Source organism: Piliocolobus tephrosceles, chromosome 10 (assembly GCF_002776525.5).
Source record: "Piliocolobus tephrosceles isolate RC106 chromosome 10, ASM277652v3, whole genome shotgun sequence".
NCBI classification, from domain to species: domain Eukaryota; kingdom Metazoa; phylum Chordata; class Mammalia; order Primates; family Cercopithecidae; genus Piliocolobus; species Piliocolobus tephrosceles.
The window spans coordinates 92,744,630-92,770,192 of record NC_045443.1 but is presented as its reverse complement, the minus strand read 5'-3'; the positions used below and the strand labels follow the sequence as shown (position 1 = coordinate 92,770,192).

General features: G+C 38.1%; 1 protein-coding gene, 1 non-coding gene and 1 pseudogene across 19 annotated transcripts in view; 1 reads left to right on the top strand and 2 right to left on the bottom strand.

Annotated features, from left to right (window-relative positions):
* Positions 1–520: 520 nt before the first annotated feature.
* The window catches only part of VEZT (vezatin, adherens junctions transmembrane protein), an 82,838-nt gene continuing 57,795 nt past the window's right edge, over positions 521–25,563 (bottom strand). For 10 of the 18 annotated variants that reach the window (XM_023229045.2, XM_023228388.2, XM_023228890.2 and 7 more), the window contains 5 exons: positions 20,923–21,254; positions 15,735–15,928; positions 8,861–8,961; positions 6,994–7,201; positions 2,113–3,120 (listed from right to left, as the gene is read on the bottom strand). In XM_023229045.2, the coding sequence (XP_023084813.1) occupies positions 2,612–3,120; positions 6,994–7,201; positions 8,861–8,961; positions 15,735–15,928; positions 20,923–21,254 (1,344 nt within the window). In that variant the 3' untranslated portion in view covers positions 2,113–2,611. Of the gene's footprint in view, positions 3,121–4,355; positions 4,441–6,993; positions 7,202–8,860; positions 8,962–15,734; positions 15,929–20,922; positions 21,255–25,563 lie in introns of all 18 variants that reach the window. The other 8 variants (XM_023228326.2, XM_023228465.2, XM_023228595.2 and 5 more) reach the window with 3 other exon arrangements.
* LOC111539019 lies at positions 12,526–12,633 on the bottom strand. The gene has a single exon (XR_002730543.1). It is a non-coding gene; the product is annotated as a U6 spliceosomal RNA (small nuclear RNA).
* LOC111544299 lies at positions 16,752–20,840 on the top strand (annotated as a pseudogene).

The following is a 25,563-nucleotide window of genomic DNA, read 5'->3' as shown; positions in this document are numbered from 1 at the left end:
CAGAGTCTCGCTCTGTCGTCCAGGCTGGAGTGCAGTGACATGATCTCGGCTCACTGAAAGCTCTGCCTCCCAGGTTCATGCCATTCTCCTGCCTTAGCCTCCTGAGTAGCTGGGATTATAGGTGTCTGCAACCACGCCCGGCTAATTTTTTGTATTTTTAGTAGAGATGGGGTTTCACTATGTTGCCCAGGCTGGTTTTGAACTCCTGAGCTCAGGCAATCTGCCCACCTCGGCCTCCCAAAGTGCTGGGATTACAGGCGTGAGCCACCACGCCCGGCCAGGGTGGCAGCTTTGAAAGCTAGTCAAAAGCCTGCTAAGGGAAGTAAAATATTCTTAGAAAAGTAACAAACAAGAAAACCTACTTATATTACATTGGTCCGTTTTTAAATACTTCCTAAGGTATTCATGGCAAGAAGAGCAAAGTCCTAGACAGAGGTTCCTAGATTTTATTGGACATAAACATTATCTATGGCTCATTCCAAAATGACCAACTAAGAATCACTGGGAGTATGGTCTAAAATTTGCATTTTAAAAATAAGACTTTATTTATTTTGATGTAGTTACCCCACTAATACAATCGAGAAACACTGACTTCAAATATTATGAGAGAAAATTACTCCAGGAATTTTTGCAGAGAAGATAATACTTTATCTAGAAAATATTTTAAATACTTTAAAAGATGAAAACTACACAAAAGAATATTCAAATAAAGCTGCAAGATCTTTATGTCATAATTTCAATAAGTAGAGTTTTCACTGGATTATGTAACAAGTAGTGAATGAAACAGATCAGACTGAAAGACTGGAAATTGTTGATTAAAATTATTTAGTCTTTCAAAATTAAAAAAGTATCACCTTAGAGAGCACTGAATAAAACTGATACAATATTATGAAGATATTTCCCCCAAACTTTGTAGCTTTATTTTCTAATTAAGTGTGAATTGCACAGCTATTTCAACTGCATAGCTATTACAATTGTGTAATAAAAATAACATACAATAAAATAATTAAAATTTATTAAACTCTAATTCTTCCCTGTGTAAGGTTATAGGTTAAGAGAGAGATTACCAAATTTTTCCATAATTGCCTCTTCTAAATCCAAAGAAAAAGAAATCAGTAAACTAAATAAGCGATTTAAATAAGAAAGTAAACCCTAAGTATTATTGAAGAATTTAACAGTTATAACACATAAAGATTTTTAAAACTGATATTTAGCTATTTCTAAGTAGTAAAGCAAGGCCCAACCTAAGGTATTGCTCCTAAGAGGTTAATTATAGATAAGTTCCAGGATTTTGGCAAAAAGGCAAAATCACTTATAGTACAATAATCTCTACTATTTATATAAAGCAGAACCAAGTTTTTTCTCAGGTTTAAAAGTAAATTTCCTTAGATTCCTGAAAGAAAAAAATCCCCTTCGGTATAAGTAAATTTACTCAATAAAAGTGATAAGTTACAGGAATTTGAATGTGTTTCTTTACTCTAAAGACAATCTAGATTCGTCATGCAATTTCCTTTCTAGGACAGCAACATAAATTGAGTTATTCCTACATTTCCCCCAAATAATGTCTATAGAACTATGTACTGCATAGGAGCTACAGGTCTCAAAACTGTATACGCTGCAAATAATTACTCTTTGAAAATGCAATCACAATACAAGACAGATGAGATTGGCCAATTTGAAAAGCAGTCTCTGTTAAGAGGTAGTTTGTAAATGAAATACTAAGGAGGCAAGGATACTTTCCAGCAGGCTGACAGAATGTTTCCTGAATCTCATTAAGGTGGACAGGGCTCGAAAACAGCAGCATTGTGACCTGTTTGTGTTAATGGTACCCAATTATCCAAGGTAAAGTGATACAAGGAATATTTTTCTGCTTGCTAAATTGGGGGTGGGGCCTTGGAGTACAAGAATCCCACTTGGACATCATCACTTTCAATTGCAGAAAGAAAGGTGAAAATGTGAATCTAAAAAATCGTACAATGTTTTTCTTTTAAAGATCACTAGGACATCTTAAAATTAACTACTAAATATACATACGAACAAGGAAACATAAGAAATGTCATAACCCATGCACTGTTGAAACTACTTTTAGTTCCAAACCCCAGCACACATCAATTGTATCAATTAATTTTTTTATTCAGAACCTGGATCTTTAAGACTGGTATAAACAAAAATAAAATACAAACAACTTGTTATTAACATAATAGCTGCAGTTATTAACTGCAAGAATACAGTAAAAAGGAGTCATACTAAATGTTAATGTTCTTGCAACAGAATTTTCCCAATCACCTTATGGTAGCAAATTCTGGCAAGAAATGATAATTCATTTCTTATTAAAAATACTTAAAGAATTTCCAAGATTGATCAGTTGTGCCACAAATAAAACAGCAGTTTATTCAAAAGAGCCCTTACCTTTCTCTTATTTTCCTAAAAGATCTGCCATTTACAGGTAACTACTAATTTCAGATCAGTTATTTAAACCAGGGTTCTTCCTGTAAATCCACATCTTAGCTTTATATATAGTAAACTTACACTCATATTCCCTTTCCAGTCTTGAAGCTAAACACTTTTGTAAAAGGAACAATCTAAAATCACTTTATATGAATCTTGGTGCTTACTTTTCTTCTATCTCATTTTTATTTTCTTCTATTATTTGTTCTTCCTCCTCATCACCAAAAGTCTGTTCCTGCATGGTGGTAAAGGAGAGAGATCTAGCAGCCACTTCTGCAGCAAGGCCAGCAGTGAAGGTAAAATCCGGTGACAGCTGTAGCCGTGCCAGCCTCTGCTTAATGGAGGGCTGTAATGAGTCCCTGGGAGTTGGAGGGGCAGTGGTCAGACCACTTCCATCTGCTTGCGGTTCATCTTCACTCTCACACTGGTAACACATTCTTTCTTCTGCTCCTTGGGGGAAGACTTCATTTGAAGAATTATCTTTATTTTTACCTTTTAGAGAGTTTTCACATAAATACTCAGTCCTACTTATTTCATTGTCTGATGTGGTGGATTTACTACTTTCCTCTTCAGTATCATTTTTACTGACTTTTCCCATATCTGAATTCACTGATGGTTCTGAATTACTTATGGGTTCCACTGGGTCTACAGGAGACAAGGATTTCAACACGGCTTCAAATAAAAAAAAAAAAGAAAAAAGAAAAAAAAATAACTAAGGACCTAGCAATGATTTAAACTTTTAATTCAAACTCTCAGATTAAGTTTTTTCTTAAAAAGAACAATAAATAAATAAAAGCTAAATAAAACTTTCTAGTAAAATCAATGAAAATTTATAAATCCAGGAAACTTTATAAGAGAGAAAATGCCTAAGAAATGAAATGAGATGGGGATTTGATGAAGGTTTTTAAGACACCTCACATATTATCTTATTTAAAATATTAAAGCAGTGGTTCTGAAAGTGTGTTCCCTGAACCAACATTATCATTTATCACCTAGGAATTTGTTAAAAATGCAAATTCTTGGGCCTGATCCCAGACCTCCTGAAATGGAAACTCTGGGAGTAGGGACCAGCTGTATTTTACAAGCCCTCATCTTGATTCTGATACACACTAAAGTTTGAGAACCATTGTGTTAGGGAATAAGCAGCATGGTTTTCACTGATAAGACGTCAGATAAAAGGCTTAAAGTAATCTAGATAATAATAATATCTTCAACATGTATGCATGTATATTTACAAGTTAAAACAGCATGGAAAAAATGCAACACACAATTTAACTTACTTGCCACCACCTCACAAGACCCTAATGAAAGTAAAGCCATAACTTCTCCACATTTTGTAGTACCACGAAAAATACAAATGAAATAAAGTCTTCATTCAAGATCAACTATTGTACAAAATATAATACATAAATATAATATATATTCATACGGTAGAAGTTGTCCTTGCAAGGAAAATGCAGTTTTATTTAGCCCCTCTTGATGTTAGTAGGCAGTGGGTTGCTTGCTAGGCAGTCGCTCATCCCAGCATGAGGGGTTAGTACAATACAATATAGTATGAAGCATGACGGAAGGAAAAAAGTGCTTCTCGAAGAGCTGTCGTCTATTTAAAAAACGTTTTTGTAAAACGTGTCCACTTCCAGGAACCATCCCTAAGCTGCAGTAACTCCACTAGAGAAGCAGCAACAACAGAAAAAAAATGGCCACAGCAGGTTCCAGTGCAGACTTTCCCCCTCTAATTCCATGCGGACTTTACCCCTGTAGGCAGAGATGAAAACAGCTCTGGAAGATGTACTGAAATTTTTCATGGGAAAAGCATTCTATGGTATCAGCAGCTTTTTACTTATTTTCACAAACTAAAAAACAGCATTATGACCCTTTCCAATGTAAACTATATCAAAAGCACATACCTGAAAAAGAGATACATTTCTCTCATTGATAAAATCTTTTCCCATAATGTCAATAGCATAACTTTAAAGCTATATGAAGAAAACACTAAACAATAAAAAAGGACACAAGTTTACATACAATGCTATTTTCAGTCTATGTACATTCTTAGTTTATAAATCTGTTAGCTCTTAAAGGAAGAAACATATATTAGAAGTTGGTTGATATTCACAATTATTACTAATTAAATGGGGGGGATATAATCTGTGTAATGAGAGGATCAATTGACAAGTGTGTTAGAATTTAAGCCTCAAGGCAGGTAGGAGGCTTTATATTTTGTTTCTTGATCCTTGTGCTAGGGATACAGCAGAGACTCTGATGTATAACAAGTACTCAATAACTACTTGTTGAATGAGTAATTTGCTGAATGAATGTTGTGGGATAATAAGGCCCCTATTTAAGAAGACTGTAATTTTGTTACAGAGACACACAAAACAAAACAAAACAAAACTTTGAACATATAGAAAACAATAGTGCCTAAAATTAATCTCTGATGTATGTAGGCCCAGTATATGAACGAACAGATTGCAGGAAATCAATTTGTTAATCATTTCCCTTCTCTGCTATATGTTTTGGGGCTCAAGACTTCCTTTATATTTCATCACAATGTCCCTCTAGTACAAGGGTCTGTAGTGTTAGGAGAGGTGGTAGAGCTGGAGCACTCAGAGAAGAATTCATGGAGAAGGAGAGACTAGTAGAGAGGACAGCCTGGTGGAGAGGCAGATTTTTTGGCAAAGGGGTAAGCATGAGTTTTTTTTTTTTTTTTTGAGAGAGTCTCACTCTGTCGCCCAGGCTGGATTGGAGTGGCGCGATCTTGGCTCACTGCAACCTCCATCTCCCAGGTTCAGGCGATTCTCCTGCCTCAGCCTCCAGAGTACCTGGGATTACAGGTGTGTGCTATCACGCCTGGCTGATTTTTGTATTTTTGGTAGAGATGGGGTTTCTCCATGTTGGCCAGGCTGGTCTCTAACTCCTGACCTCAAGTGATCCACCTACCTTGGCCTCCCAAAGTGTTGGAATTAGTGGTGTGAGCCACCACGCTTGGCCAGCATGAAATTTTTTCATGAATAAATATAACAAATATGTGAACTATAGTTTAATTTGATAAACATAAGAAGATACCTATAATAAAAACAGTAGAAAATATAATTGGATGGGTGAATTCTTATGATGAAGAGACTTGAAAACAGGAAGAAGAGTTCAGATTCAATACAATAAGGGAGAAACCACTATAGGTTTTAAGATAGAGAGCCATCATCAATGCAGTGTTGGAGAAAAATCTGGAAAGAATTTGCAAGATAGCTTAGAAGAAAAAAGTACTGAAAATGGAAGTCAGCTAAGAGGCTATTTTAATGTACGAGGATAATTTAACGAGGACCTGGGCTATAAAGGGAGCCAATAGGAAGAAAGAGGAATGATAAAACCAAGAAACGTAGATCTGGACAGAGGAGAACATAGGGTTCATGAGAGAAAACAAAAGAGAACTGGAGGAACTTTCCAGAAGTATAGGTAATCTATACACTTCTAGTGAGGAGGGAAAAGGTAGGCAGTTGATTTTGAGGGTCCACACAGACACTCTAAAATAGAAGGGAAGTCGTACTCTACTTACTTAGAAATCCATAGGCATCAATTCAACTAAGAATTAGCTAGGTTGATATTGTCAAGTATTAAGCTTCCCCTGATTCCTTCCCCTGTCTCCTATGAAGTTTGACTTAAGAAAAGAATGGTGAGAAACAGAAAGGAATTTAAGTCTTTTGCATCACCAGCTATCCCACTCTGCTGAAATCAGAGTATGGGGAGTATGCCCACAGGCATCCCCCTCCCCTCCCATCTACTAAAGTGCTCAAACCACTTAAATAATGCTAATGATGTGGCTCACTGGTCTAGGTTTTAATTCTTTTTTTTCTTTTCTTTTTTTTTGAGATGGAGTCTCCCTCTGTTGCCCAGGCTGGAGTGCAGTGGCATGATCTCGGCTCACTGAAACCTCCGCCTTCCGGGTTCAAGTGATTCTCCTGCCTCAGCCTCTCGAGTAGCTGGGACTACAGGCACATGCCATCATGCCTGGTTAATTTTTGTATTTTTAGTAGAGACGGGGTTTCGCCATGTTGGCCAGGCTGGTCTCGAACTCCTGACCTCAAATGATCCACCCACCTCAGCTTTCCAAAGTGCTAATATTACAGGCATGTGCTGCCACGCCTGGGCCATTTTTTTCAATGTGAACACAGTTACTAGTTTTGTGCTTCACTGAGGTATTTTAAAATATTTTAACATGTGGAGAACAGAGTTGAGAATCTCAAATTCACTAAATTTGAAAATAACATTTAAAATATCCCAAATTATTCAACTCACTGTCCATTCTAAAACAAATTTACTAAAAAATTAAATAACTGATATAAAAGTGTGACTTGGTATCTCCAGTATGGTTACATTCCTACTCTTTTATTAATCAGATTGATCTAGCATCTAGAAGAAAAAGTACTATGCATACTGGTGGACCCTTATAAAACCCCAAGAATTCTTCAGCTAAAATAACATTCATGGTTCAAGAAAGAGAGAGTTCCCTACACTGAAATAACCTGTTACTTTAAAGTCAGTGCTTACCATGATCACTAAATAGAAGTTGCTTCCACTTCTGCCTTTCTGCCTCTGAAGCTTTAAATCCCAGCACAGATTTTAATTCTTGGAGCACTCTCTTGGATTCTTCATGCTCACGCTTCTGTCTCTCTTTGTCTTCTTGAGACAAGTAATAAAAATCGTCCTTTCTAAAATCACTATCAATATCTATATCATCTACATAAGCTTCTAATTCCTGAAAATGAATAGAAGAAAAAGCACTTTACTTGAAGCAGACAATTCTCTAGTAAGCATTCATTTACTTGCACTTACTTATCTCTGAGAGTAAAAAAAACGACTTGCATTTGGCACAGGTCATTAAAGCAGAGCTAAGAAAAGAAAAAAGTAAATATATACCTATGGATAAATTGAAATCTTAAAAAAAAAACCTAACAGTTGATACTAGAAAGCACTGTGGATAAAAAAGTTTAACAACTTCAGTGGTTATTTTTCTACTCAGAGAACATACCATCCACTTAGTTAGTGTTACAGCCATTAGCTATATCAAAACCAATCAAAACTAGAAGGGCAAGCAGTTTGGGGAGGTGGTCAGGCATGTTTGTTTTCTTGTGGTTCTTTCGGATTTCCCAGGAAGTTTGAACACTCTTCCTAGGATTAGGGAACACCCCACCTTATGGTCCTCCCTATCTCTAAGACAGAGGGTAGGATGCTTGCTTACCCAAGCAGTATTCCTTACAGCATAGGCTCAGGTAAATGACCTGGGATCCTCTAATCAGACGTACCAGCATCAGATCAGATTTACAAGTCTGTGATAAAAGAAGCAGTCACCAGCTGGGCGCGGTGGCTCATGCCTGTAATCCCAGCACTTTGGGAGGCCGAGGTGGGTGGATCACGAGGTCAGGAGTTCAAGGCCAGCCTGGCCAAGATGGGGACACCCTGTCTCTACTAAAAACTACAAAAATTAGCCAAGCGCGGTGGCAGGCGCCTGTAATCCCAGCTACTTAGGAGGCTGAGGCAGGAGAGTCGCTTGAACCCGGGCAGCAGAGATTGCAGTGAGTCGAGATCATGCCACTGCACTCTAGCCTGGGCCAAAGAGTGAGACTCGGTCTCGAAAAAAAACAAAAAAGAAGCAGGCACCAGGATGTTGCAGATATGTTTCTTGAGGTAGCACTTCTGGAGGTAATTTTTACTATTCAGCATTGATGGAGCAAGGGGCAATATCTCCACTCATTAACTTAGCAATGATATCTCCATTGCAACAGTTCTTTTGAGTGATTCGGCTGTTTACCCTAGCCTCATTCAAGCCTGCTTATCTGGCTCTCTGAAATATTCTGTAAGCTACCTAAAAGTTTAAATAAAATGTCTGTTAAACTAACTAGGGTTGGTTTCTATTTGCAATTAAGAATACTGAATAGTAACTTGTTATTCAACATACACGAAAAAAATACTGAGTAGATAATATGACCTAAGGAAAAGAGGTTTTCCTTAGAATGAACAAAAGTAATCTTTGTCAATATCCAATGCGATCATCAAAAAATTGTTTTTAAAAGTGAGGTATATCAGTACATGCAGTCAAGTGCACAGGGTTTTTACATATGCACACATACCAGTAACTGCTACTCAGATCAAGATAAAACCATTCCCAGCATCCCAAAAGGTAGCTCTGCCAATGTACTAATTTTCAATGTGTTCAATCACTTTTGAAAGCCACTCAGATATGGACAATTAGATATAACTAACAACCAAAAAAAAGTCTGCTGGCGGATTCAATGAATTCAGAGTTAAGCACTAAGAATTAATGATTTGATATAAATTCAATAAATTATGCTGTAATTTTGAAGCTCATTAGAAACATAAATCCAACAAGGGAAAGAACAGTAGTTTTCACCCTTACCTGCTCCTCTGGGATTGGATCTTTGTCTGCAATGTGTAGAGTAGGCTGCTTCAAAGGTACTACTGTACAATGTGGGTTTTCACATGGTATTTCAGGCTTGCCTTTAAAAAATGGGAGTAGGTGGGAATAAAGATAAGAAACAGACCACACAGAAACGAGTGAACATCTAATTAAAAATATCCTTGGGGCCAGGTGTGGTTGCTCATGCCTATAATCCCAGCACTTTGGAAGGCTGAGGCGGAAGGATAGCTTGAGCCCAGGAGTTCAAGACCAGCCTGGAAACGAAGTAAGACCCTGTAGCTACAAAAACTAAAAAAGAAATCAGTTGGGCATGGTGGTGCACACCTGTAGTCCCAGCTACTTGGGAGGCTGAGGTGGGAGGATCGCTTGAGCTGGGGAGATCAAGGCTACAGTGAGCAGTGATCACGCCACTGCACTCCAGCCTGGGCAACAGAGCTAGATCCTGTCTCCTCGCCAAAAAATCCTTGGTACTAATACTTTGTCAATTTCATAGTCCAACTTGTTCTAATAATTTTTTATTTATAAAAAAATAAAGATATTAAAATGAAAGACAATAAATTAGTAGATTTATAACTTAACTTTAAGTCTTTAAACTCTGGGAGAAGAGGACCTGCCCTTCTCTCTTCACCTCACCACAGTATCTAGTACACACCAGGTACTCTATAAATACTTGTTGAACAAAATATTATCATTCACAGCATACGAATAGTCTTAAGACAGACCATCACTCTTCTTCACAAAATACAAACTTCAATCTTACCCTGAGGCTATTTTAACTCTCAGAAGTCGGAATTGGAAATGAGTTCACAAGTAAGTATCTTTACAAGAACACCCAAGTGAGTTTAACTTTGATTAATTCTTAAAATTTGTGTTTGGTATTTACTGACAGGGTTACTTAGTCTCATATCCGGCTGGCTACCATTCATCATTGCCTTTCTACTTATAAAAAAAGAAGTATAGTTTAAACTTCTTGATTTTTACTTTTCAAAAGTAACAATAGTTAAATGGTTTTAAAAAAGAAGTATTTTGGAAATGTTACAAAAAATAACTGGTTAGTTTGTAGGAAAGATGGCAGAATGATTAATAAATTAATAGGAAGCACTAATGAGAGACAGAATAGCATAGTGGCTAAGAGCTATAGAGTTAGTCACACCTGGGTTAAATCCCAGCTCTTGCTGCTTTCTAGTTTAAATTACAATTAACTGGCCAGGCACAGTGGCTCACGCCTCTAATCCTAGTACTTTGTGAGGCCAAGGTGGGAGGATCATGAGGTCAGGAGTTCAAGACCAGCTTGACCAACATGGTGAAATCCCATCTCTACTAAAAATAGAAAAATTAGCTGGGCATGGTGGTATGTACCTGTAATCCCAGCTAATGGAGGCTGAGGCAGGAGAATTGCTTGAACCCAGGAGGCAGAGGTTGCCGTGAGCTGAGACTGTGCCAGTACACTCCAGCCTGGGCAACAGAGCGAGACTCTGTCTCAAAAGAAAAAAAAAAAAAAAGAAAAAGAAAAGAAAAGGCCAGATGCAGTGGCTCACGCCTGTAATCCCAGCACTTTGGGAGGCCAAGGTGGGTGGATCATGAGGTCAGGAGTTCGAGACCAGCCTGGCTAATATGGTGAAACCCCGTCTTTAATAAAAATACAAAAAGTAGCTGGGTATGGTGGCGTGCGCCTGTAGTCCCAGGTATTCGGGAGGCTGAGGCAGGAGAATTGCTTGAATCCGGGAGGCGGAGGTTGCAGTGAGGCGAGATCGCGCCACTGTACTCCAGCCTGGGCGACAGAGCGAGACTCTGTCCCCCCAGAATAAATAAATAAATAAATAAATAAATAAATAAATAAACAAACAAACAAATAAATAATTAAATAATTACAGTTATCTGTAGAACAGTGGTGAAAATAAAGTACTATCTTGTAAGATTAAAAAAGAATACATGAAAAGTGCTTAAAACAATGCCTGCTACAGATTACATGCTCAAAAACTGCTATTATTGCCTAATTAGCAGAACACAGATTTCATTATGTCAATGCTGACACCACAGATTGAGCTCTTTGAATGAAAAGAAAAAAAAAAAAAATCTGTAAGACTATTGATAGCAATAAACAAGTACATTAAACAGTGTGCTGGTAATCCAGCTCTCAAACAAAACAAAACACCCAATTTGCAGCACTTCCTGATTTCCAGTTCCCACGGTGTAAATGTACCCACTGTGACCAATTTTAAGCTACCAATGATGTTAAACTGACTCACAAATTTCTGAATATTTAACAACCTTTGGAGAGCTAGCTCCAGCATGCAATTCACTTAACAAAAATCTAGCAAGAGGACGGGTGTGGTGGCTCCTCAAGCCTGTAATCCCAGCACTTTGGGAGGCCGATATGGGCTGATCACTTGAGGTTAGGAGTTGGAGCCCAGCCTGGCCAACATGGCGAAAACCCGTCTCTACCAAAAAACACAAAAACTAGCTGGGCATGGTTGTACACGGCTGTAATTCCGGCTATTCGAGAGGCTGAGGCAACATGATCATTTGAATCTGGGAGGTAGAGCTTGCAGTGAGCTGAAATTGTGCCAATGCACTCCACACTCCAGCCTGCACGACATAGTGAGACTCTTTCTCAAAAAACAAACAAACAAACAAACAAACAAACAAACAAACACAAAAAGCCTAAAAAATTTTTAAAAACCCACCAGATTTTTAATTACACGCTTGCAATAATAGCTTTTACAAACAGCACAGAAGGTTATAAAGTGAAAAAAGCTCCCTGATGACCTTATCCCTCAATTCTACTGTCTGAAAGCAGGGGCTTGCCAAATCTGTCCCACTGCCTGTTCTTGTAAATAAATTTTTCCTAGAATACAGCCACACTCATTTAAGTATAGTCTATGGGTGCTTTCACACTCACTACAACAGCAGAGTAAAGTAGTTGTAACAGACACACCATATGGCCTGCAAGGCAGAAAATCTTTAGAGAAAAAAATTGCAGACCCTTGTCCCAGAGCAATGTTTCTCAAATTTCTCAGACTTTAACGTAGATACAAATTACCAGATCTTATTAAAATACAGGCGGATTTACAGTCAGGGGTGCATTTGTAACAAGCTCTCATGTGATGCTTATATGCTAGTCTGGGGACCACTCTGAGTAACAAGGCCCTAGAAGTAATAAATGTGAAGAGTTTTAAAATGATGTGGCACACATACATACACATGTGCATACACATATATTTTTGAGACAGGGTCTCACTGTATCACCAAAGGTGGAGCTCAGTTGTGCAATCATCGTTCACTGCAGGCTCGACCTCCTGGGCTCAATCAATCATTCCACCTCAGCCTCCCGAGTAACTTTTTATTGTAGAGATGGGGTTTTGTTGCCCAGGTTGGTCTCAAACTACTGGGCTCGAGTGATCCTCCCTCCTTGGCCTCCCAAAGTGCTGAGATTATAGGCATGAGCCACTGCACCTAGCCTGTGATATTTTTAACAATGGGAAACTGTTATTAACTGGAGATTATTTTCTATGGCAATCCTCGAGTAATGCCAAAGTTATAACCTACTCTCAATGATTTCCTGAACTTACCACAATATATGTGTAGATATATATGTATATATACGTATGTGTGGGTACATACATCTTTATATAAATTCTATATAAAATATGGAATTATTCATGAATTTGTACATCGTCCTTACACAAAGGACACGTTAATTTTCTCTGTATCATTCTAATTTTAATACATGTGCTGCCAAAGCCAAATACCCTAATCTTGGTTTCTAAATGCCATTCTCCATTAAAAGGTTTTACAAGCCATTCCTCCCTCCATCTCCAGTTCCTTGCAACTACTGATCTGTTTTCTGTTCCTTCACCAACTTAAGAGTGCCTCATAAGTGGAATAACATTGTATGTAGTGGTTTGAAAGTGACGTCTTTCACTTGGCATAATGTATCAGAGATTCATTCATCGTGCTGTATGCATTGGTAGTTCACTTTTTTTTTTTGCTGAGTAGTATTTCACTGCATGGAATACAGTGAAATAAGCTGATGTAACAGCTTAGTCACATCCCAAAGCCTAGCTGCTTCTAGTTTTTAGTTTATGAACAAAATATTTATGTATAGGTTTTTGTGTGAACACTAAGTTTTTACATTTCTTGCTTAAACATGTAGGAATGATACTACTGGGTCATATGGTATATGCATTCATAGTGGTTAAAATTTTGATGAAGAAACTATATTTATAAAACCTCAGAGTATTTCTTTACAAAATAATCATCATGAAAGACTTTAAGGAAAAGGAGACTAAAGAGCACGACAACTGAACACCATACACAATCTAGGTCTAGACATATAAAAAATATTGGGACAATCAGGGAAATCTGAATGAGTTCTGTGGATAAAATGGTTGGTGTTCATTTTCTGATTTTGATGGTATACTGTGGGTACATAGAAGAATGTTCCTGTTTTACAAAAATGCATACAGAAATATTTTAGAGGTAATGGGGTTTCAAGTCTACAACTTACTCTCAAATGGTTCAGACTAACACCACCATCAAAAGAATGACACACATATACAGACACATAGAAAGAAAAGGCAATTATGGCAGAATGTCAACAACTAGGGAATACTGATGAAGGAGACTTTCAACTATTGCAACTTTTCTGTAAGTTTGAAATGATTTCAAAATAAGACCTTTTTAAAAAAAGATATGGCTAAAGCACCTGCTTCTTAAAATATTCAAATGAACATTTTAAAAATTTAAACCTGTGTAGTCATGGCCACTGTGAATTTTTTAGTGAGAAAAGTTTGTGAACTATTTGTGTCTTAATCCATATCATTATTATCTATGAACAAAAGCCATACATACAGAAAATAATTAGAAAATGGCTTAATTATCTACCCAATGAGGTGAAGAAAGTTTTCACAGTAATGGTTAACAATAATGGATAAGTGTTAGACTAAGATTCAACATCTCAGAGTATGCTAAAGGGGGGTGAATGGGATGCATCTTTCTTTTTTTTTTTTTTTTTTGAGAAGGAGTCTCGCTCTGTCGCCCAGGCTGGAGTGCAGTGGTGCGATCTTGGCTCACTGCAACTCCGCCTCCTGGGTGCACGCCATTCTCCTGCCTCAGCCTCCCGAGTAGCTGGGACTACAGGTGCCCGCCACCATGCCCGACTAATTTTTTGTATTTTTAGTAGACACAGGGTTTCACTGTGTTAGCCAGGATGGTCTTGATCTCCTGACCTCATGATCCACCTGCCTTGGCCTCCCAAAGTGCTGGGATTACAGGCGTGAGCCATCACGCCCCACCTTTTTTTTTTTTTAAACAGACAGTGTCTCGCTCTGTTGCCCAGGCTGGAGTACAGCAGTGGCGTGATCATAGCTCACTGCAGCCTCAAACTCTTGGGCTTAAGCAATCCTCCTGCCTCAGCCTCCTCAGTAGCTGGGCACTCAGCCACTCCTATCACTGTGCCTGGCCAGGATGCATCTTTTAACAACCAAAGGTCTTCTGAGTGTTTCTGTTTGTAGAAAATGTACACAGAAGCTCTAGATGTCATATCAGAAAGTTTAATATGCATAAGTATTTGCATATATCAGAGTTTCTTGGTAGATTTATCCTTTGGAGAAAAAATTATTCACAGTTTACATCTGAGATATTAAGAAAACCTTCGGGTAATAAATCAGTAATTAGCATGTTAATATTTCCTCTGGAGAAAGTGAATACTTTTACTATCTAAGGATTTGTTCAAGCTTGTTTAAGACATTAAATAAATTATTACAAATTTAGCTTGTAGGCCGGGCGCGGTGGCTCAAGCCTGTAATCCCAGCACTTTGGGAGGCCGAGACGGGCAGATCACAAGGTCAGGAGATCGAGACCATCCTGGCTAACACGGTGAAATCCCGACTCTACTAAAAAATACAAAAAACTAGCCGGGCAAGGTAGCGGGCGCCTGTAGTCCCAGCTACTCCGGAGGCTGAGGCAGGAGAATGGCGTAAAACCTGGGAGGTGGAGCTTGCAGTGAGCTGAGATCCGGCCACTGCACTCCAGCCTGGGCGACAGAGCCAGACTCCGTCTCAAAAAAAAAAAAAAAAAAAAAAATTTAGCTTGTAAACACAAAAATAACAGGATGGTAAAGCATTAATTATCTTTAGCAGCAATGCAAATTCTATGCCTAAGTCTGAGCAGCCTCAAAATAAAGATTCAAGAGATAAATATGGTACTGGTTTGCAGCACAGTTTTCAAAAATTGATGTACCAAACATTGAAAAATGAAATCAGTGAGGTAAAAACAAGCATAAAATTGGAGTCACATAAAAGCAGCTTGGTGGAAAAATCTCAAGACTATTTTTTTTTTGTTTTACCTAGTAGCACAAAGCATCTGATATATTATTAAATAATGACACAATATGTGGATCTTAGTACTAAATATGCAGTGCCACCAATTATATCATTTGTATATTATTTTTGAATGACTGAAGAAAGTATTTTATCTTAAAAGAAAAACTCAAGTTCCTAGCCCCAGACTATCAAACTCATTCTTTTATTATCCTAACTGAAAAAGAGTTTCTGGAAGTTCTAATAATAGAAAAATACTATCAAAATTTATTCTCTCATTTCAGTTTTTTTAAAAAAGAGATATGATTCACTGAACTTTCAAATCATATTCATTTTTAATTTACAAAATGAGAGTCAAGAATTGTATTCAGTGTCACTTTGTACATATAAATTCAACATTAAAAAAAAGTAAATTAAGAAATTTTGAAGCTAGTTTCATCATGAAGACAAGAAGTCCACCTAATAAAATCCTACCAGAGTAGAATAAGCATGTCTGCTAAGCATATGGCAAAGAACTCTCTCACAGGTACCTTTTATATCCGTATTTCTTCGTAGCAGTTTGTCGACTTGAGAAATGGCCTCTTCCCAGCAATTGTTGCTTGCTTGAACGTGGGGCTGAATCAACTTTAATTTCTGTTCTAGGATGGGATAAGCCTCTGACACTAGTTCCTGTGTTTCTTTAGTACAAACAAGCTTTTCAAGTTCATCTTCAAGAATTATTACCCTGAGTCATAAAGAAAAACAGAAACAGATTTCTATAATATGAAATGAAAAATTTATAATTTATAAGGCTTATTTTAAAATAAGCTTAAATCCCAGCACTTTGGGAGGCCAAGGTGGGTGAATGGCTTGAGCTCAGGAGTTCAAAACCAGCTTGGACAACATGGTGAAACCCCATTTTCACCAAAAATACAAAAAATTAGCCGGGTGTGGAAGCATATGCCTAAGGATGAGGTGGGAGGACTGCTTGAGCCTGGGAGATAGAGGTTGCAGTGAGCCTCGATAGTGCTACTGCACTTCAGCCTGGAGGACGGAGTGAAACCCCACCTCAATTAAAAAAAAAAAGGAAAAAGGCTTATAATAAGATGAAAAAAGTTCTGGAGTTGGACAATGATATGGCTGCACAACAATGTGTATACACTTAATGCCACTGAACTGTACATTTTAAAATGATTAAATGATAAATTTTGTTATATATACTTTGCCATAATTTTTTAAAAAGCTTATAAAGAGTATTAAATATTTATTTGATAAATATTTCTTGCATACATACTAGGCATTTTATGGGCTAAAAAGAAAAAAATAAGCTCATCTGCTATTTATAAGAAATAACAAATGATATTACACATATATGTAAGTAAAATATAATATCCACCCACCCCCACTCCTCCCTACCCTCACTTCCCCTGCCAATAACAGCTCCCTGGCTCCCTCCCCACTCGGATGTGGCTCGAGCTGGTGACACACAAGACTGGAGACACCACAGACCCATGACCCGGAGCAGCTTGAAGGCAGTGAATAATAACTCTTCAGGTCTGCAATAACAAATGGCCTCCAACAAAACCACATTGCAAAAAATGGGAAAGAAACAGAATGGAAAAGTTAAAAAGTTGAAGAGGCAGAGCCTGATAAATTTGTGGTGGAAAATGTACTAGACTGACATGTAGGGAATGGGAAAGTGGAATATTTTCTGAAGGGATTTACAGATGCTGACAATACTTGGGAACCTGAAGAAAATTTAGATTGTCCAGAGTTAATTGAAGCATTTCTTAATTCTCAAAAAGCTGGTGAAGAAAAAGATGGTACAAAAAGAAAATCTTTATCTGACAGTGAATCTGATGAAACAAATCAAAGAAGAAAAGAGATGCTGTTGACAAACCAAGAGGATTTGCCAGAGGTCTTGATACTGAAAGAATAATTGGTGCCACAGACGGCAGTGAAGAATTGTTGCTCATGAAATGGGAGGATTCAGATGAGGCAGACTTGGTGCTGGCACAAAAAGCAAATATGAAGTGTCCTCAAATTGCAACTGCTTTTTATGAAGAAAGACTAACTTGGCATTCTTGTCCATAAGATAAAGCCCAATTATTGTTCACATTGTATGTGTGTGTGTATGTATGTGTGTGTGTGTGTGTGTGTATATAGACACATGTATACACACACACACACATACACACACATATATATATAAAATTTGCTGTTGGGCGTGGTGGCTCACATCTGTAATCCCAGCACTTTGGGAGGCCAAGGCTGGTGGATCACCTGAGGTCGGGAGTTCGAGACCAGCCTGGACAACATGGTGAAATCCCGTCTCTACAAAAATACAAAAATTAGCTCGGCGTGGTGGCAGGTACCTGTAATCCCAGCTACTCAGGAGGCCGAGGCAGGAGAATCGCTTGAACCTGGGAGGCAGAGGTTGAAGTGAGCCGAGATCACGCCACTACACTCCAGCCTGGGTAACAGAGTGCCAGGCTCTGTCTCAAAAAAAAAAAAAAGGGGGGGGGGGCAGAGGGGAGCGTCTTGGTTTTTTATTTACTAGTGTGACAAAATAACTACATTCTAATGAAAATCAAGTTTGATATGCTCATTTTGAAAGCAGTGTTGGAAGAGTTGTTGAGTTTTTCTTTTTTGCATCAATAGCACTGGTTACTTTGAATAAATAAAAGCTTTCTGTAGTTGCTTCCTTTATCAGAAAAGAAAAAGACTACAATATCATAAATAATTAGAACTATCATTTTATTTCCATTTTACAGATAATAAGGAATTAGGCCCAGAGAGTTGGGGAAACTTGCCTAGAGTCAGAAAGCTGGTAAGATGTAAAACTGGGCTGAATACAGGCACAAAAGGATAATACCACAGAGAGACAGATAGTGTGATGAGAAATCAGAAGAAGGGAAAATTACAACCAACTGTAAGGACAGACGGGGAACAACTAAGGAAGAGGTATTTTTGAGGTAGCATTGAAGGGATGGATAAAATTTGGGCCCATATACAAAAGGTGAGGAATGTTGTTTTTATTTTTTATTTTTATTTTTTGAGACAGGGTCTCATTCTATCACCCAGACTAGTGCAGTAGTGTGATTTTGGCTCACTGTAACCTCAACCTCCAGGGGTCAGGTGATCCTCCCACCTCAGCCTCTCAAGTAGCTGGGACTACAGGTGTGTACCACCACGACTGGCTAATTTTTGTATTTTTTTTGTAGAGATAAGGGTTCACCATGTTGCTCATCTCAGCTCCTGGGCTCCAGCAATCTGCTCTACTCGGCCTCCCAAAGTATCAGGATTATAGGCATTAGCCATTGTGCCTGGCCAGAAGCGTGTTCTATTAGGTTCGTGCAAAAGTAATTGAGGTTTTTGCCATTACTTTTTTTTTTTTTGAGACAGAGTCTCGCTCTGTCGCCCAGGCTGGAGTGCAGTGGCACAATCTTGGCTCACTGCAAGCTCCGCTTCTTGGGTTCACACCATTCTCCTGCCTCAGCCTCCCAAGTAGCTGGGACTACAGGTGCCCGCCACCATGCCCAGCTAATTTTTCTGTATTTTTAGTAGAGATGGGGTTTCACCATGTTAGTTAGCCAGGACGGTATCAATCTTCTGACCTCGTGATTCGCCCACCTTAGCCTCCCAAAGTGCTGGGATTACAGGCATGAGCCACCTCGCCTGGCCTGCCATTACTTTTAATGGCAAAAACTGCAATTACTTTTGCACTAACCTATAGAAGGACCATGGGAAAAGGCATTTATACAGTTTGGCTGGACTGAAGGAAAGGAATGAGAAATAAAGATAGAAACAGAGTGTAGTCAAGTTATGACAAACACTTCTATAGTATGTTTTGTAAAGACTTTAGTCTGAGCTGCTATGACTCCGAAACAAGTCAAGATTTTCAGTGAAATGAGAAGGCAAATATAAGCCTCAGCAACATTAATCTGGCCATACACACCCTGGAGGTGGGGAGAACAGTTAGAGATTAACGCCCTAGTGTAGGGAAGGGACAATATGGTCCCACACCGAGGCACTGAGAGTGGGAACAGCAAAGGAGACATGGGGGAGAGGTGTGAAACACAAAAAGAGCATTCTAAAATATGAAACACAAAACAATTATTTAGTTAACAATTTAAAAAAGTTGTATGTAGCAGCACTACAGAGCAAATTGGATATGATGGTTTGTGACTGGTGTACTTTCTAGTGAAAATACTTAGAAAGGAGAGACATTAGCATATATGGAATATTCCACTTTAAAACAGGACAAAAACTTCCTATGCATAATCCACAATTCCTACCCATGGTAAAAGCTCCTCTTTTTTGTGTTCATGTCTACCTTGTGTAGCACGCTTTCTTCCCTGAGCCATCTTGCCTCACTTTAATGCATTCTAATATGTGCCGTATATTTCTGATTCTATTGCCAAAACTTACTTCTTCAGAGACTCTGGCTTTGCCTACAACCTGTCCACTGAAATCTTATTTTCCTTCGATGACAATTCAACCTTTGCCACCCACTCAAGTGGAGATGGCCTTATTGCCCAGTTCCCTGTAGGAGGCAGGGCTAAGAAACTGGTTAGCATTTACCTGCTTTCTTAGAACAGCAGATATAGACCACTGGAATACCCTGAGTTCATAATGTCTTCATTTTTCTTATGTCATAATCTTTATATCAGCCTTATATCAAGCCCATCTCAGGCATTGAACTGATGGGTAAAAATTTAGCTTCTCAAAATGTCTTTCTGACTTTAAGTTCCTATCCTTGTATCTCTTATCTTTCCTAATTCCAGTGAAACTAGCCTTCTGATTTTGCTGATATGTCAGTCCTTTTGATCCATTTTTATTTACATAATTAAATGCTGCCTTCCCCATTCCACTTCTTGCCTTGTATCCCAGGGTCAAGTACATCAACTACAATCTTGTCAGGTCTTTGAATTCCTAGGACCTTCTTGATTACCAACACAACATGAACCCAACCATTCGTTTGATCCAGTCCTACATGATGAATATTTAACCGTTACAGAAAAATTTCACTGGAAATGACTGTATTCAATTAAATGCCTTGATTCAATTTTTAAACTTGAAAACTTCGTAGAAATATGTGAAAATAGTATTTTCAGCTGATGAAGGCATACCGAAGTGGGACATAAAAATTTAGAAATTAAGGTAGAGTACCAACAATTTCATGCAAGGCAGGAAATGAACAAATATAAACTCTAGACTCTACATTTTGCTTTTCAACTGGTACCACAAAGCTTGTCCTGTGATACAAAAAAATTTAGATCTGCTGTAATTTATTTAGAAAAATAGCAATATGTTACTCTTCTACTACACATAACAATGCCTCTTGTAACACACTGTTCCAATATTGATAGATATTTCTATTGGACTGCAGGTTCCAGTTGAAGAGCACTACTTTAAGAGAGTTAAAAGAAACTCATTCTTTATAACCATCTCCATTTCAGCTCTCAAAGAGAATGAACAACACCTGCTTTTACCTACCTTTCCGAGTTTTCTGCTGAACTAAGGAAAAGTAAAAACCGTAACTCCCTCAAGTTATAGTACTTACAAATTATTATTATTATTATTATTGCTATATTTGTAGCTATAAATCACCCTTCATGCTCATGTCTCAATTTTGCTTCTTTTTTTCTAGCTAGGACACAAGCCAACAACCACAATGGTACATGAATGAAGCTTGCTAATCACCGAGACCTTTCTCGGTATAATTTCTAAACTTACTCATTCAGTAATGCTTTCAGATGGAGCTGCAAGCTACGCACTGCTGTGTGAACATTATTCAGTTCTCTTGACTTCTGTTGAGTTTTGGATAAACACTGTGGTACTGACTGGTGCTGAGTTTCAAAGTATCGATAGAACTCATAGCTGCGCTTAAGCTCTTCCAAACAGGCAGAATGAGCGTGAGGTAGACCTTGAGTCACATCAGATAAGATACGATGAGGCAGAAGTGCTGGAGTAAGTAAGGGCCCAGGAGGTGAATTGGCTGTAGAAAGTAATAGGGCTAACCGTCTGAAGAACTCTGAACTCTGTGCCACCCAGAGTTGGAACAAAACCTAAAGAAAAAAGAAAAAAGGACTAGATCAATAACAAATATTGGTCAGTGTTCAAAGCAAACTATAAATTTGTTTATCTTAACTTCTGGTTTAAATTTTGCACTTTATCCTAAATAATAAATATAACTGAGCTTAAACTACCTTAAGATGAGCCAAGAATATGATTTCAAATTATGTATGTGGGAACCTGTTATTCCAATACAGCAGGTAACATCAATATATAATTTACTACAGTTCTGTCCTAGATGGGAAGTGTTGATGGCATGAGATACTTTAGTAAAAGTGAATCTTCACTCATTATTTAAAAAAAATTTTCACACAGAAGACAGTAGGACTAGTGTATATATATATATTTCTCCAAAGAAATGAGTCACATGGATCAAAAGCTTGGGTTTCAAAATAAGACTATTACCTTGCCCTATGAATTAGCTAAGAAATTAACATAAAAATCAGTCCAGGGCTAGGTGCAGTGGCTTACGTCAGTAATCTCAGCACTTTCGGAGGTGGAGGCGGGGAGATCACTTGAGGTCAGGAGTTTGAGACCAGCCTGGCCAACATGGTGAAACCTCGTCTCTACTAAAAATACAAAATTCAGCCAGACATGGTGGTGGTGGTGTGTTTGCAGTCTCAGCTACTTAGGAGGCTGAGGCAGGAAAATCATTTGAACTTGGGAGGCAGACGTTATAGTGAGCTAAGATAGTGCCACTGCACTCCAGCCTGGGTGACACAGCAAGACTCCATCCAAAAAAAAAAAAAAAAAAAAAATCAATTGAATACTCCAGGAATGTCTGACATGAGAAATTGCAAAACCTATTATTTTAATTAATTAATTAACTAATTTTTGCCACAGAGTCTTGCTCTGTTGCCCAGGCTAGAGTACAATGGCATGATCATAGCTTACAAAAATCTCAAACTCCTGGGCTCAAGTGATCCTCCTGCCTCAGCCTCCTGAGTAGCTAGAAACACAGGCATGTACCACCATACTCAGCTAATATTTAAGTTTTAGAGATGGGGTCTCAGTATGTTGCCAGGATAAATCCCATTCTTCTTCTTCTTCTTTTTCTAAAAGCAGTCTGAATATGTTCATAGGCCCATTCCTGAGATACATCCTGAATCCTGGCAGCAAAATATTTCTCCAGATACAGTCGTATTCAAGATGAGGACAATATCTCCGAAACAAATGTATGGGAAACAATGTAGTATGAAACAAGAGGTAGCAGGTAATAAAAAGAGGATGAAACCACTTTTGGTAATTTAGATTCCAATTATTCACAACTATGAAAATAGATATTATTTAGATGGTTTTATTAAATGAATTTTTAAATTATGCCAATAATGAATTAAGGTAATTTCATGTAAATCTATTTTACCATTAACTTGTTTTATTTTATTTTTTTAAAGTGAGCAAGGCCAAATTCCCTAGTTGCTACAGATGCGGTATCTAGGGATTCTTGACTTACAAGTTTACTTGCAAGTCTTCTTATTCAACTATTAAATTTTATGATTACAATGATTTTTATTATTTTATTTGTTCATTCAGAAATGATTTCTTGAGCACCCACAAGGTGCCAGGCACTGTTCTAGGTGCAGATAAACAGCAAAGAGCAAAAATGAAAAGAGTCGCTACTCCGATGGAGCTTATATTCAAGTAGAGGGGCACAGATAATAATCTACAAGTAAAAGATACTATTTCCCTTTTGCTATAATGATTGTCCAGGAAGAAAAAGATAGTGTTTCTTGGTTGATGGGAAAAATACAGCAAAGAAAGGGAATTGTGTGTGTGTGTGCGTGTGTGTGTGTGTGTATGTGTGTACACATATGAAAGAGGAGGAGAGAGACAGAAAGCAGGAAGGAGAGAGGAGAAGGGGGTGGCCGGGGAGGTCTCTAAAAGTGTCACCTAAAGGAAGTGAGCCATGAGATCATCATCAAGGAAGAGAGTTCTAGGGAGCAGGAAGTCAAGTGCAAAGTACTGTTGTGGGAGCACACAGGGCAGATCTATGGAACAAGAAGAAGCTCAGTATGGCTGGGGCCAGGTAAGCAATGGGGAGCCACTGAAGGTTTCTGAGCAGAAGCGTGACATAATCTGATTTATGCATTAACAGGCCCATACTGGCTGCTGAGTTGAGAGATTACAAGAAAATGAGAGTAGAAGTAGAGAAACCAGTAAGGAAGTGACGGCAATACTCCAGGTTAGCATTAATGAGACCACAGTGGTTAGCAGTGGAAGGTGAGCAGCAGATGGACTCTGGATCCATTGTGAAAGTAGAACCAACACAATCTCTTGACTGATTAGTATTGAGAGAATAAGAGCTAACAAGGATGATTCCGGCATGTTGGGTCAAGATAACTGCAAGAATCAAGTTGGGACAGCTTACTGCGGCTTTTAAAAAGACTAAAGGCAGGGCGCAGTGGCTCCCACCTGTAATCCCAGCACTTTGGGAGGCTAAGGTGGGAGGATTGCTTGAGGCCAGTAGTTGGGAGACTAGCCTGGGAAACATAGTGAGACCCCTGTCTCTACAAAATATTTTCTTAAAAATTAGCCAGGCATGGTGGCATGTAACTGTTGTCCCAGTTACTTGGGAGGCTAAGGTGGGAGGATCGCTTGAGCCCAGGAGTTCAGGGTTACAGTGAGCCACGATTGCACCACTGTGCACCAACTGCGTGACTGAGCAAGATCTTGTCTCTAAAGACTAATTTATTATCCAATCACTGTCACATTATCCATTTAAACCAGAACTCAGAAATATGTATTTCTTTTTTCCTTGGATAAGGAGATAACTATAGCCAATAGGTAAACAGAAAATTTGATTTAAAGCATTTCACAATGTGTGCATTTATTTTTCTAGAGCAGGAAACGTATGACTTTATAAATTTAAAAAACTAGTTAAAAACTTAAAGGAAAAGAGAGGGATAAGGACTCTGTTCTAGGGACTGATTGAGTATCCCTAATCCAAAAATTTGAATGAAATCCCAAATGCTCCAAAATTGGAAACTTTTTGAACACCAACATGGCAGTTAAAGGAAATGCTCACTGGAACATTTCAAATGTCAAATTTTCGGATTAGGGAGGCTCAACCTCAATGTGTAATGCAAATATTCCAAAATCTGAAAAAATCCAAAATCCAAAACACGTCTAGTCTCAAGCATTTTGGATAAGAAATATTTAACCTGTATTTCATTTATGTCTCCTCAGGCTACAATTCGGAGGTTGCTTTTCCTTCCAAAGGTGCAATACTTGCTATCACTAAACTTTCCTGAGGGAAGATATGTTAACAATAAAAAATAAATCCAAAATGTATTTTCTTTAGAGGGGGCAACGCACTTTAAAAAATTTAATTTACAAAATCTATTTTTAAATTTCTTATCTGAATAACGATACAGTGGCAACTACAGAAGGGGACAATACACAGTTTTTGAACATTACAGGGGTTTTCAACAGTTTGCAAAGTCTATAAAGTTCCTCAAGCTAAGGTTCCTTGCAGAGCCTGATAAATGTGGTAACTGTAACACAATTATTGAGTTTGGTTACAGGTTAGTTATAGGTAAAAATAAAAGAAATATAAAAATACTATTATACTTTGATTTGTAAAACACTGAGTGAGCAAAAAGAATCTAGCTATAATCATTGTTGGAAGGCAGGATGGGGATACAGCAACAGAGAACAAGTCTCACATTTCAGAGCAGGTCATATCAGATAGAATTTTAAAAATCAGCTAACATTTATTAATTGCTTACTCTACACCAGGCACTGAACTGACAAACATCTAATCCTTTGGAGGCAAGCATTGCCATTATCCCATTTTAATAAACACAGAAACAATGATTTGCTCGGGACCACACGGTAGTCAAATAATGGAGCTAGAGTGAAACCTGGAAAATCTGACTCCACAGGGTCCACAACTTCTCTTTGCTGCCTGTACTTAAGCTAGAGTACAATTCAGGATTTAATATGCTTTTAAAAACAGTACATCAACAGCATAAAGAAAAAATCTCCAAGGCATCTTGATGAGTTAACAAAAAGTAATTTAAAAGGAAATGAAATACTATAATTCTTTCTCAAAGTCCTTCTTAAAGAATAACAGCTATTACCATTTGGGGGTACCCATTATATGACAAGCCCTGTTTGAGGTATTTAATATGTCTTCTCATTTAATCTAACACCTTATAAGGCAGGGATGGCAACTCCTTTTCACAGGTGACGTAAGTTTAAAGAATAACTTATTCAAAGGCAAATGGCTAGTCAGTCAGGGCTAAAATATAAACCCAGGTTTGCTCAATTTTCCACATTAAGAATCTCTTAAATTGTACT